The 10830-nt window shown below is 52.3% G+C and overlaps 5 protein-coding genes across 5 annotated transcripts; 2 read left to right on the forward strand and 3 right to left on the reverse strand.

Moving 5' to 3' along the window:
- Positions 1-114: 114 nt before the first annotated feature.
- PV05_01444 (uncharacterized protein) lies at positions 115-2603 on the forward strand. The gene is made up of 2 exons (XM_013466436.1): positions 115-2044; positions 2162-2603. The coding sequence occupies exons 1-2, from the start codon at positions 481-483 to the stop codon at positions 2317-2319; spliced, it is 1722 nt and encodes a 573-aa protein (XP_013321890.1). The 5' UTR covers positions 115-480; the 3' UTR covers positions 2320-2603.
- Positions 2604-2643: 40 nt separating this feature from the next.
- On the reverse strand, positions 2644-4467 carry PV05_01445 (uncharacterized protein; the record flags this gene model as incomplete). The annotated part of the gene is made up of 2 exons (XM_013466437.1): positions 2644-4309; positions 4361-4467. 2 exons carry the CDS (start codon positions 4465-4467, stop codon positions 2722-2724), a joined length of 1695 nt encoding a protein of 564 aa, XP_013321891.1. The 3' UTR covers positions 2644-2721.
- A 760-nt stretch (positions 4468-5227) lies between these two features.
- On the reverse strand, positions 5228-6611 carry PV05_01446 (uncharacterized protein). The gene has a single exon (XM_013466438.1). The coding sequence runs from the start codon at positions 6580-6582 to the stop codon at positions 5542-5544; it is 1041 nt and encodes a 346-aa protein (XP_013321892.1). The 5' UTR covers positions 6583-6611; the 3' UTR covers positions 5228-5541.
- A 403-nt stretch (positions 6612-7014) lies between these two features.
- On the forward strand, positions 7015-8697 carry PV05_01447 (uncharacterized protein). Its single transcript, XM_013466439.1, has 3 exons — positions 7015-7468; positions 7525-7916; positions 7978-8697. Exons 1-3 carry the CDS (start codon positions 7205-7207, stop codon positions 8183-8185), a joined length of 864 nt encoding a protein of 287 aa, XP_013321893.1. The 5' UTR covers positions 7015-7204; the 3' UTR covers positions 8186-8697.
- PV05_01448 (uncharacterized protein) lies at positions 8414-10785 on the reverse strand. Its single transcript, XM_013466440.1, has 4 exons — positions 10239-10785; positions 9905-10112; positions 9392-9786; positions 8414-9247 (listed from the first exon to the last, which is right to left on the reverse strand). Exons 1-4 carry the CDS (start codon positions 10296-10298, stop codon positions 8735-8737), a joined length of 1176 nt encoding a protein of 391 aa, XP_013321894.1. The 5' UTR covers positions 10299-10785; the 3' UTR covers positions 8414-8734.
- Positions 10786-10830: the final 45 nt, after the last annotated feature.

Here is a 10830-nt window from a genome sequence, read left to right on the forward strand (position 1 = left end):
CCCCCCAGTTAGTGGCACGTCAGGATCCCCGCAGTGATCGGGGCCTGGAAGCCTTGCCCGCATCATGGGCTTTTGTCCCGTGCTTCTTGAAGCTTTCTTCAACTTCTCCTCTTCTGCCACTCGATGCTTGACACATATCGGTACCCAGGTACGTATCACCTTCTCTTCAAGGCTAGTATCAGAACCCTGCCTGCATCATGGATCATTTGCGGGTAATTAGTTGGAAAGCTTGAAAACCTGGACTCGTGGGATCGGCAAGTCCGTCGGTTACTACTCACCTCTCGATTCACCTCCTCCTCCTCCTCCTTCGGCACGTCAGTCCGTACAACATGGTTACAGATGGCGAAGGCGGAGTAAAAGTGAAGTGAATAGAGTCATGGTCTCGACTACAAAAATGGCCTTCTGTGACCCTCCTCCCAGTGTTTCTCTGGATTTTCCCACCTCCAGGATCAAACCACTACTTAGAAAACAGCTCAAAGAATGCCACAATCGCCAGCAATGCGAGTTTGGAGCCTTCTTGGTACCTTGCTGCTGTCAACAGCCTCCTATGGAGCTATCCTAGCCCGCCAGAACGATGCGCCCACTGTCAAAATCAAGAACGGTAGCTACTATGGTGTCCACAGCCCGAAATACAGCCAGGACTTCTTCCTCGGGATGCCCTTTGCTCAACCCCCGGTCGATGATCTGCGTTTCAACCTGCCCATGTCCCTCAATAGCACTTGGGAAAATACCAGGAATGCCACTCGATATGGATATGAGTGCTATGGGTATGGCAGTGACCAATGGGTTCTGGGCAATATCGTTAGCGAAGACTGCCTAACACTTAATGTCGTTCGACCCAGCGGGCTTGGGCCTGATGCGAAGTTGCCCGTTGGAGTGTGGATTCATGGCGGTGGCTTTTATCAGGGCGGAAATAGGGATCCCCGATATAACCTGAGCTCCATCATCCAGCAGTCAGTGGACATGGGCAAGCCATTCATTGGAGTGAGCATCAACTACCGCCTCCATGCATTCGGGTATATCTTCGGCACCGACGTCCTGAAAGCCGGCGTTACGAATCTGGGCTTCCGCGACCAACGTCTGGCGTTACACTGGGTCCAGGAGAACATTGCTGCATTCGGCGGTAATCCAGACCAGGTCACGATTTGGGGAGAATCAGCTGGTGGGAACTCGGTGGGGACACATCTTGTCGCATATGGCGGACGAGATGACAAGCTTTTCCGTGCTGGAATCATGGAGAGTGGCGCACCGACTCCATTCATAACCTACCCCAACGCTTCAACCTGGGACAAGTACTATAACAACATCACCGACGCGACGAATTGCAGCTCCGCGTCCAACACGCTCGCTTGCCTGCGCAAGGTGCCCATCGAGAGGCTCAGCTCTGTCCTCAACAGCAGTGTGACGGACCAGGTCCCAGGATGGGGCGCCGTGATTGACCATGACTTCATCACCGAGTCTGCTTCCAAACAACTCCAAGATGGCAAGTTCGTCAAAGTTCCGATTCTGCAGGGCACGAATTTCGACGAGGGGACCGCCTTTGGCGCCAAAGGTATCAACACGACTCAGCAGTTCCTCGCGTCCGTCATGTCTCTTGGGCCGAACATATCCACGGCTCAGACCATTGCGGCTCTGTATCCGGACATCCCAGCCATCGGCATCCCAGCCACGTTGCCTGGTCGACCTACTGGGCCCTTAGCCTCTCTCGGGGTTCAATACAAGCGTGCATCCGCGTACGGTGGCGACCTGGCCATGCATGCTCCTCGACGACTCGCCTCACAGAGCTGGGCTGCTCAGAATGTCAGCAGCTGGAGCTACCATTTCAACGTCGTGCCGAACGGCGTGACACCCGCAACGGGCGCGACACATTTCCAGGAAGTCGCGTTCGTGTTTGATAATATCCTCGGCCAGGGATATAACAATTCCGTTGCCGTCGATCCTTTTGCGAACAAGCCGCCCAGGTATGATCGGCTGGCAAGTATCATGTCCCGCATGTGGGCGAGTTTTATTGTTGATGGTAATCCGAATGGAAATAACAGTAACGGTATGCTTTTCCTTCCTCCTTTTTTCGATGCGGACAAGTTTTCCTTCCTCTTGGGGTTGGTCGCCGTGAGCCTTGGCAAAGCCTCTGCTGATATGGTGTATTTTCTATTGTTGATAGTAACGTCCGTTCACTGGCCCGCATACAGTCTCACGGCGCCGCGGAATCTCGTCTTCGACACCAACGCCACGAACTTGATGTATGTGGAGCAGGACTACTTCCGCGCCGAGGGAATCCAGTATATCTCGGAGCACTTTGTGGACGTATATGGACGATGATGGCCCCAGCGCCTCCATGTGGATTGGGCCCGTGGGTAAACCGAGTGTTGCAGAAAGCCTGGACGATCGAATGAAGCCGACTTGAAAACGTGGTCGAATTGGTAAATCTGGTGTTGTGTTCTGACTATGATTACATAGCAATTTTTTGAAATGCCTTGGAAGATATGGGTAGTATACTAGGATACGGAGGAGGACCTCTCAATTTACGAGTTATGAGCAGCACAAATGCATAGCTAGTTAGTAGCACCGTGGCATAGGGATTAGCCGTACGAAGAATGTTGTGGTCATATAATTATGTGTCATTACCACGGCGATCAACGCTTACTTGCCAACCGTATCGGTATATACTAGTATACAACTTCCTAGCCAAAGTGTCCCCGAAATCCGTGCGTTGAGGTCAAATCAAGTATGGGTCCCCTTCGTTGGAGCACCATTGTTATCACTAAACAAATTGCCCGTGGTAGCACTCACACCATTGGCGTACCTGGCGCTAGGGTCGGTGGCCATGCCGTTATGAGTCCCGTTGAACTTCATGTTCTTGATGCCATCGTAACCCTTGATGCCAGTGGCCTTCTCGAGTCTTTGGGCGATGTCCTCACTGACTTCGCGGAAGATGGCGATCTGGCGCTTCAAAATCTCCTTGTCGCTGCACACCTCCATCTTGCCGGAAACGTTGTTGATGAAGCGTTCTCGGGCAGGCTCGTCGAAAACCTTCTCCCACAGGGCTCGTGGGGCATTGAAATCCTCTGGCCGGATCTGGGACAAGAAAGTAACGGCCTTGCCTTGGAAGTGGCCATGGGCCTTGTCGAGGTCGACGGTGCGTTCTCTGAACTGGATGGGATCGATGGACGACAAGTAATTTGCTCTGGCACCCTGGTTGTAGAATGCCATGGCACCATCGCGTTGGAAGTTGCCGAACTTGTAGCCGCAGCGGGGGGCATTGACGGGGAGTTGTTGGTAGTTGACACCCACGCGATGGCGGTGGGTATCCGGGTATGAGAACAGTCGAGACTGTAGGACCGGGTCGGCGGAAGGCTCGACACCGGGTGGCATATGCGATGGGTTGAAAGCCACCTGTTCGACCTCGGCGAAATAATTGATGGCGTTTTCGTTCAGGGTCATTTCACCGACCTTGCGGCGAGGGAATTGCTTCTGCGGCCAGACATGGGTCAAGTCGAAGACGTTGATGCCTTGCTTCTCCCACACATCCTCGGCTTCTTTCGGCGTCATGGTTTGGACCTCGACAGACCACTTGGGGTACTCGCCACGCTCGATGGCCTCGTACAAATCCTTTTGCGAGTAGTCTGGAGACTTGTTGAAGGAATCCTCCTGGGTGATGAACTTGGTCCCTTGCATGGACTTCAAGTGGATCTGGCAGTAGACCCATTCGCCACCCTTCTTGACGAGCTTCAGGGTATGACCGGCATACCCGTGCATGAAGCGATAGCCATCAGGAATACCCCGGTCACCCATAAGAATCATGACTTGGTGGATTGACTCGGGGTTCTGAGACAAGTAGTCCCAGAACATGGTAGAGTCGTCTGCATGGGTCAGGTGCGTGGACGGATCTCTCTTCTGGGTGTGGATGAAGTGAGGGAACTTGGCGGGGTCTCTCAGGAAGAAGACCGGTGTGTTGTTGAAGACCATATCCCAGTTGCCATCTTCTGTTCTCATCTTGACAGAGAAGCCTCGAGGGTCTCGCGCACAATCATGGGAGCCAGACTCGCCACCAACAGTCGAGAATCGTACTGTGATAGGGCATGTCTTGCCTTTGGCGCTCCAAAGATCGAGCAGTGTCAAGTCGTCTGCAGGGTCGGTACATTCGAAGAATCCGTGTGCACCACTGCCCTTGGCGTGGACGACACGTTCTGGGATGCGCTCACGATCGAAATGGGAAAGGAGGTCAATTAAATGGAAGTCTTGAAGGAGAAGAGGGCCATTCTCGCCACATCGTTGAGTCTCATATGGGTGAGGCATGGGTACGCCATTACTAGTGAATATGTTAGGAGGAGTGGCGGCAAACAGGCAGCGTATATCTCACCTGGTGGCATAGAGAGTGTCCTTGGAAGATGCTTGTCGGTCCTTCTCGTAGGAAGTGAACTGGTTAGAGACATGAGCCGCGAAGGAAGTATCTGCTGATGGTGCCATGATGATTGATTTGGTTGAATCAACGGGTGCTTGGATGATTCGTTCCACGGATTCCATCGATCGCGGGAGCCGGGTCTGTTATATGATACTGACCAGGGAGGCAAAACGGCAACCATGACCTTCTGGATCTGGCTTCAAGAGCTAGAAAATATAAACGGCAATCGTATGATAGGATACCGGCATTCTATGTAATCCACTTACTGTACCATCAGACAAGGCGTCGTGGATGTAGCGACGCCTGACTTCGTACCAATAGAATCCATGACGTCTGCACGCGTCTCACGCCTCGAAGGTCCAATGAACAGAAGGGCAAAAGCAATCTCGAAGATCAATCATACGATCGAAGCCATATAAAACTCTATTCCGAGCGTTGAAGGAGTACGAGGTAAACCATCTGTGCTGGACAAGGTATATCGAGAACATCGGGCACATCGAAGTCGAAAGGAGAGAAGGAGATGATGATGATATCATCGAGTCGCCGACTCGGTGATCGACCGCAAGATTGATCCTCGTACGATAGACCAATTACTTGAGAGGGATGACCCGAAGAACCACTCTTTGTCGACCCAAAAAGCCAGAGGTGCCAGGGACACGGCTGAAGAGCCAGACCGTTGCCAGACTCGTATGAACGGTGAGGCGAGGATTTCAACGTCGTCGCCCTCGCTGCCCCAAACAAGTCAGTGTGAGCGAGACCCTAAATTACCACTATTACTGTGGCACGAGTAGACCATCAGACTACATCTGTTCCACACTCACTTACCAGGTATTCATCTTCTCCCAATCAGGCCCCAATGCATACTTCCCCCTTTCGCACACAACAACTCTGGTCGGATCTGCAGGATTGGGAATGCTGAATAGAACGCACAAAGGACCCGCGTCTTCCGAAACGATGCGTCTTCTGACCCCAAACTCGGGCTTCTCATCCACAATACTCGGCTTACACCGCGAGGCCATCCAGTTTCTAGTCTACACTTGGGACCTCCTTCTCTAGTATGTATGTCGCATAGATATTCAGGTATCCACGCCGGAGTCAAGGTTGCTTTAGCACCCACGCCATACGAGTACATCACACCCTCAAATCAACTGTCTTACCCGCGCACTGAGTGCCTTGACATGTTCGTATTCTGTAGCCCATGATGTTAGCAGCCGGATAACCACGTTTCCGTCATCAAGACGTTCCCAAATATGAAACACATATTCCTGCTGCAGCACATCCACCAGCGTCTTTGGCAAAATGGGAAAAACCTGATTTGTCTCGGTCTTTGATTGCAACTCGATCCCCATCTCGATAAAGTCGGCCGACAAAATCTCTGCCTGAAGATTGGCATGTTTTGCGAGGTCAAAAATGAGATTGTTACTGAAAAGCTCGGCGAACTGGACTCCTAGGATTCGTCCTTTGGCAAGCAGCGATCCATGCTGCTTCATGTGGTAGGGAAATTCTGCGGCGAGCGCCTGATCCTTGATGACGACCGCCTCACCCAGCAGCGCGCCGGTTTTGGTGCCGCCAATCCAGAACATGTCTGTGACGTTGTAAATATCCGTCAAGGAGATTGCGGTATCATTCGCCAGAGATGTCAAGGCGGCCGCAAGACGGGCACCATCCATGAAGAGGATAAGATTGAGACTCTTGCAAACCTCTGCAACGGCTTCGAGTTCTTTCTTCGTGTAAATCGTCCCCGTCTCGGTTGCATTTGAAATGTACACCATCCTCGGCTTGGCTTGATGTGCGAACATGGAGTTTTCACTGACAGCCAACTGAATGGCCTTGGGCGTCAGCTTGCCATTTATCGCAGGCGCAAGAATAACCTTGTGTCCAGTGGCCTCGATGGCACCGGCCTCTTTGGTCGAAATGTGCCCGGTAGTGGGAGCAATGACTGCCTGATATGGCCGTAGACAACAGGCTATGGATATCAAGTTCGCGGCTGTTCCACCGGTAACGAAGAAGACCGATGCATTATCAGTACCGACACTCTGCCTGATGAGACTTCTCGCCTCCGCACAAAAGTCATCATTTCCGTATGCTGATTGCTGGGATATGTTTGTTCGAACTAGGGCGTCCAATATTCTTGGATGAGCACCTTCACTGTAATCGTCGGCAAAACTTCGCTTGGCCATGACCTGCACTGCACCTCTCTCGGTTTTTCTCACAAACTCCAGTGACACAAGAAGACGCCACAAGAAACAGCAGCGGGCAGGAGTCTCGATTGGGAGCATCACGTGAGAGCTTATCACGTGCAAGGTAAACACGTGCACGTGTATCACGTGATTTTATCTTAGTCATCGCGGTCAAAGACGGCCCTTCTCCGCGGCATTGTTTTTCACCCCACCATCAAAAATATCAACCCCTCCTGTGCATTTCTCCCGCAGCAACAACCCCGTCGGCACTTCAACAATCACCGTCCTCTGTCCTCGATTCCACCAGTAGAATTGTGATAGCGGACTCGGAGAAGACTCCGCCCCTGCTCTTTACTCCCGCAACAACCGCGGGGTGGTTCCAGATCAGTTCGCTCGAGGTTATCCCGAACCAAAACGAACAACCATGGGGACCGCCGGCCAAAGAGCCTTACTGAGGTACTCCGTGGGGCAACTTGACAATAGTCACTCCTGGCTGAGGTAAGGATATTTCACTTCTAGAATATTTTGGTACAACCATCTTCCTTTGGACAACATATCTTTCCATCTTACTGCCGTCAAACATCGTCCTGCAGACTCTCGTGAACTAGCATCTTCTCCCAAAATGACCAAAGCAACCCACATCATCCGCTTCATTGCGAACGAAGACAACCGAATCCATCTCGGTCAATTGGTCGACACCAGCAGAGATGTTGGTCTCGACACGTTCGACGGCAAGAAGGTTGAAGCATACCTGATCAATGGATCGATCTTTGCTCCTGAAGTCACTTCCGTCGTCTATACTGTCAAGCAGTTGCTCTCGCCCGTGTCCACGGAAGACTGCAACTATATCCGCTGCTTGGGTTTGAACTACAAGGACCATGCGAACGTCAGTTCCCTTTTCGTTTCTGGCATCAGATTGAAGGCAATGCTAATATTCAGTAGGAAGCGAACATGGCTCTCCCCAAGGCGCCCATCCTCTTTACCAAGCCTCGCACCGCCCTCGCCGACCCTTACCCGGCTGTCATCCCTGTCCCCAAAGCCGCGCAGGATGGGACTTCAGACTACGAGGCCGAACTTTGCGTCGTAATTGGCAAGACTGGCCGGGACATTCCTGAAGAGAAGGCTCTCGACTACGTGCTGGGATATACGTGCAGCAACGACGTGTCCGCACGGACAATGCAGATGTTGACCACACAATGGTCCTTCTCTAAGGGTTTGGACGGAAGTTGTCCTCTTGGACCTGTCCTCGTCACCAAGGACGTGATTCCCGACCCACAAACCCTGAGCATCAAGGCCATTTACAACGGCCAGACCGTGCAGGACGGTAACACCAAGTAAGCCGTTCAGAAACCCCTCCTAGACTCTCGCTCGCTTGCTAATAGCCATTGTGTACAGGAACATGATCTTCGACATCAAGAAGCAAATCAGCTACCTCTCCCAAGGCACAACACTCGAGGCTGGCACCATCTTCCTCACCGGCACACCCGCCGGTATTGGTTTCTTCCGACAACCTCGCGTCGTGCTCGAGGACAAGGGTGATATCAGAGTCGAGATCGAGAAGATCGGCACCCTGATCAATAAGGTGCACTATGAGCAGTGGTGAGCCGAGAAGATACTTGTGGTCGAGAGTGAAGCAAGCTGAGGGCCTGCTGTAAGCTGGGACAGGCTAAAGGACCCCAACAATGATCAGAAGAAGATGAGCGGGCGGCAGTTCAATTTGCAGACTCCTGAGAGACTCGGCAGTAAGATTTGAAACCAGACGGTGGTTATCTGACCACAGAAGGAATCGAGGAAAACAAAAACCTCTTAAGTAAACCAAAATAAAATAGACCTGTCTGAGGAAGAGCGTATCCTGACATTCTAACTTAGTCTGCTCACTGGCTCACTGGCTCAAGCAAACTGCTGCGATTGCTCTAGAAGCACTTTTTGGTCATTGAGTCTGGAAGAAAGTACATTCATCCATGCCTAAGGTAGTCCCTTGTAGTCTGGTCGTTGGGAGTCCATTCTGCACCTGTCCCATGGAATCCAAGGGCGTCGCCTCTCCTTATTCAGATATTTTCATCCACAGCCTTAAGAAAACACACAAAACACAGACACTAACAGAACAGACACGGGGCCAAAATCGCATTTGCAATGGCACACACCTACCCGTCTACTCCAAGAACTCAGTCGGCACATCGGGGCCCCAGACCGCGAGTCCCTCATGCCCGGCCGGGCCATAGCCCATGGGCGTATCTATATTGACCAGATCCCCATCGGCGTAATGCTCGACCATGAAGCCGTTGATGTCCCACCAATAATCGAAAATCTGGCTGCCCAGGATATGACGCCCGACGCCCCAGACGGGGGTGTACTTCTTCTCGGCGAGCCACTGGTGTCCCAGGGCCTGCGTGTCGAAGTCGTGCACCTCAAAGCTCGAGTGGTGGACGTGCTTCTCGACGCCCGGGGAAAGCGTCGTCATGAAAAACGTGTGGTGGTCGACCAGGTCCTGGCCGCGGTCGATATGGCCGAACAGCGCGACCTCCTTGCGCACGGGCCGGTTGGTTTCCGGGTCGATCTTGTCCAGCGGCACGTACAGGATGTCCGAGGGCACGATGTTGAAGTTCTTCGTGTACCATTCCATTTGGGCCGGGAAGTTTTCGACGTTCAGACCGAAATGGCCCAACTAAACAAGAGACGGCATTAGCACCTACTGCCCAATTTGCACGCATACCAACCACCAGTACCATGAAGCCAGATAGAACCGGCGGTATACGATGAGGTGTAGGAAAGGAAAAGAAGGAAAAGAGAGAAAAAAGGGGTAGCTCACTTTATGCACCTCCGCCGGACCCGGGTCAAATCTCTGGAAAGCCTTCTGTCTGGGCTTGTCGACTTCGTCGTTCAGCATCAGTTTCGCGGGCTTCGCACGCTCCTCCTTTACTTCAGCCTGGCCGTAGATGAGATTGACGGGGAAGCCCTCGGGATCGGCAATCGTCACGATGTACCCGCCGCCGGGCGCGTCTTTCATCTCCTCGATGCCGTCTGACAGCACCGTTGCGCCCGGTATTTTCATGGCCTTCTCAAGTTCTTCGCGCGACTCAACTTCGAATGCACCGCCGAGGTACTTCTTCGGCCCTTGTTTGGCGTAGTAAACGTACTGATCGGGTCCGTAGCCGCGGAACCATCTCTCGCCATCGCCCTTTTTGGTGACGTGCATGCCGAAATCTGTGGGACTTCCGCGTCAGCACTTTGTTGGGAGATGGAGATGGTGATGGAGATGGTGATGGAGATAGTGATGGGACATAGGGGTGGTGGGAAAATGCTGGGAATGCGAAAGACGTACCTCTCAAGAAGGTGGTGATTTTATTCAAGTCAGGATGCTGGTAACGCATATGGCTGAGTTTGACGAGTTTGACTTGCTTCGACCGGTCGATACCTCTCTGTTTCTGCCATTCTCTCTTGTCCTCGCCATCTGGGCCTACCGCGTCGACGTCACGCAGAGATTGACCTCGATTGGGTGAAGGGCCTCGAGAGACGGTGCCGTTTGATGGCTGGGGAAGATGTTAGGACTTCAACATATCATATTGTAATATTCGAGGGAGATGCCAATGCAGAATTGTAGAATGGCCATTATGATATGCTTGACATACGGCAATGGGAAAGGTTGGACGACGTACCTTTTCATTTTGAAGCTTTTCCTCGGTGAGGTTATGCTTGAGCTCGTCGAGTTTGTTCATTTTGGATGTTGTTTAAGCCAGTCAAAGCTGGATGACTTCCTTCAAACGTCTCGTGGTCGGCTACTACCTGGTAGGTAAATGGTTTCGATGGTTCCTCTGACGGCGTCACTTCGTGATAGCAAAACTTCGGCACTTGAAATTACTCCGTGCGGAGTCGGAAAGGTGTGGACGGAATAATGGATTGTCTCGGTACGTCTTCGCCTGGATGACTGAAGTGCACAAGTTGCAACAGTAGGAATGTCGAGAGAAGGATCAAAACTAAGAGCAGTTTCGTCGGTATTCAAGTATGTCAACCCAAGAGCCGGGAACACTTGGACTGAACCTGATCTGACGAGATCACTTCGAAAAATAAATGTCTGTTATGCCACCAGCTTCCTTTCCCCACAATCTGGAGTCGATCACCAGATGCAGCACGACTACAACATGGGTTTGGACTCTTGGTAGAGCCCAGACTTCTCAGCTCCACCCTCTCGCCGCAATGGTAGTGCAGACCGGGCGAGGTTGTGGTCGGCATCGAAGGGAACACCGTCTC

This window comes from Exophiala xenobiotica, assembly GCF_000835505.1.
Source record: "Exophiala xenobiotica strain CBS 118157 unplaced genomic scaffold supercont1.1, whole genome shotgun sequence".
NCBI classification, from domain to species: Eukaryota; Fungi; Ascomycota; class Eurotiomycetes; order Chaetothyriales; family Herpotrichiellaceae; genus Exophiala; species Exophiala xenobiotica.

Bases quoted from the DNA above. Each gene is read 5' to 3' on its own strand.
- PV05_01446 (XM_013466438.1), bottom strand. From the start codon at position 6,582: ATGGCCAAGCGAAGTTTTGCCGACGATTACAGTGAAGGTGCTCATCCA.
- PV05_01447 (XM_013466439.1), top strand. From the start codon at position 7,205: ATGACCAAAGCAACCCACATCATCCGCTTCATTGCGAACGAAGACAAC. The intron at 7,469-7,524 runs GTCAGTTCCCTT...AATATTCAGTAG, and splicing joins ACTACAAGGACCATGCGAAC to GAAGCGAACATGGCTCTCCC. The intron at 7,917-7,977 runs GTAAGCCGTTCA...CATTGTGTACAG, and splicing joins GTGCAGGACGGTAACACCAA to GAACATGATCTTCGACATCA.
- PV05_01444 (XM_013466436.1), top strand. From the start codon at position 481: ATGCCACAATCGCCAGCAATGCGAGTTTGGAGCCTTCTTGGTACCTTG. The intron at 2,045-2,161 runs GTATGCTTTTCC...TATTGTTGATAG, and splicing joins GAATGGAAATAACAGTAACG to TAACGTCCGTTCACTGGCCC.
- PV05_01448 (XM_013466440.1), bottom strand. From the start codon at position 10,298: ATGAACAAACTCGACGAGCTCAAGCATAACCTCACCGAGGAAAAGCTT. The intron at 10,113-10,238 runs GTACGTCGTCCA...CATCTTCCCCAG, and splicing joins AAAAGCTTCAAAATGAAAAG to CCATCAAACGGCACCGTCTC. The intron at 9,248-9,391 runs GTGAGCTACCCC...TCTCTTGTTTAG, and splicing joins GTCCGGCGGAGGTGCATAAA to TTGGGCCATTTCGGTCTGAA.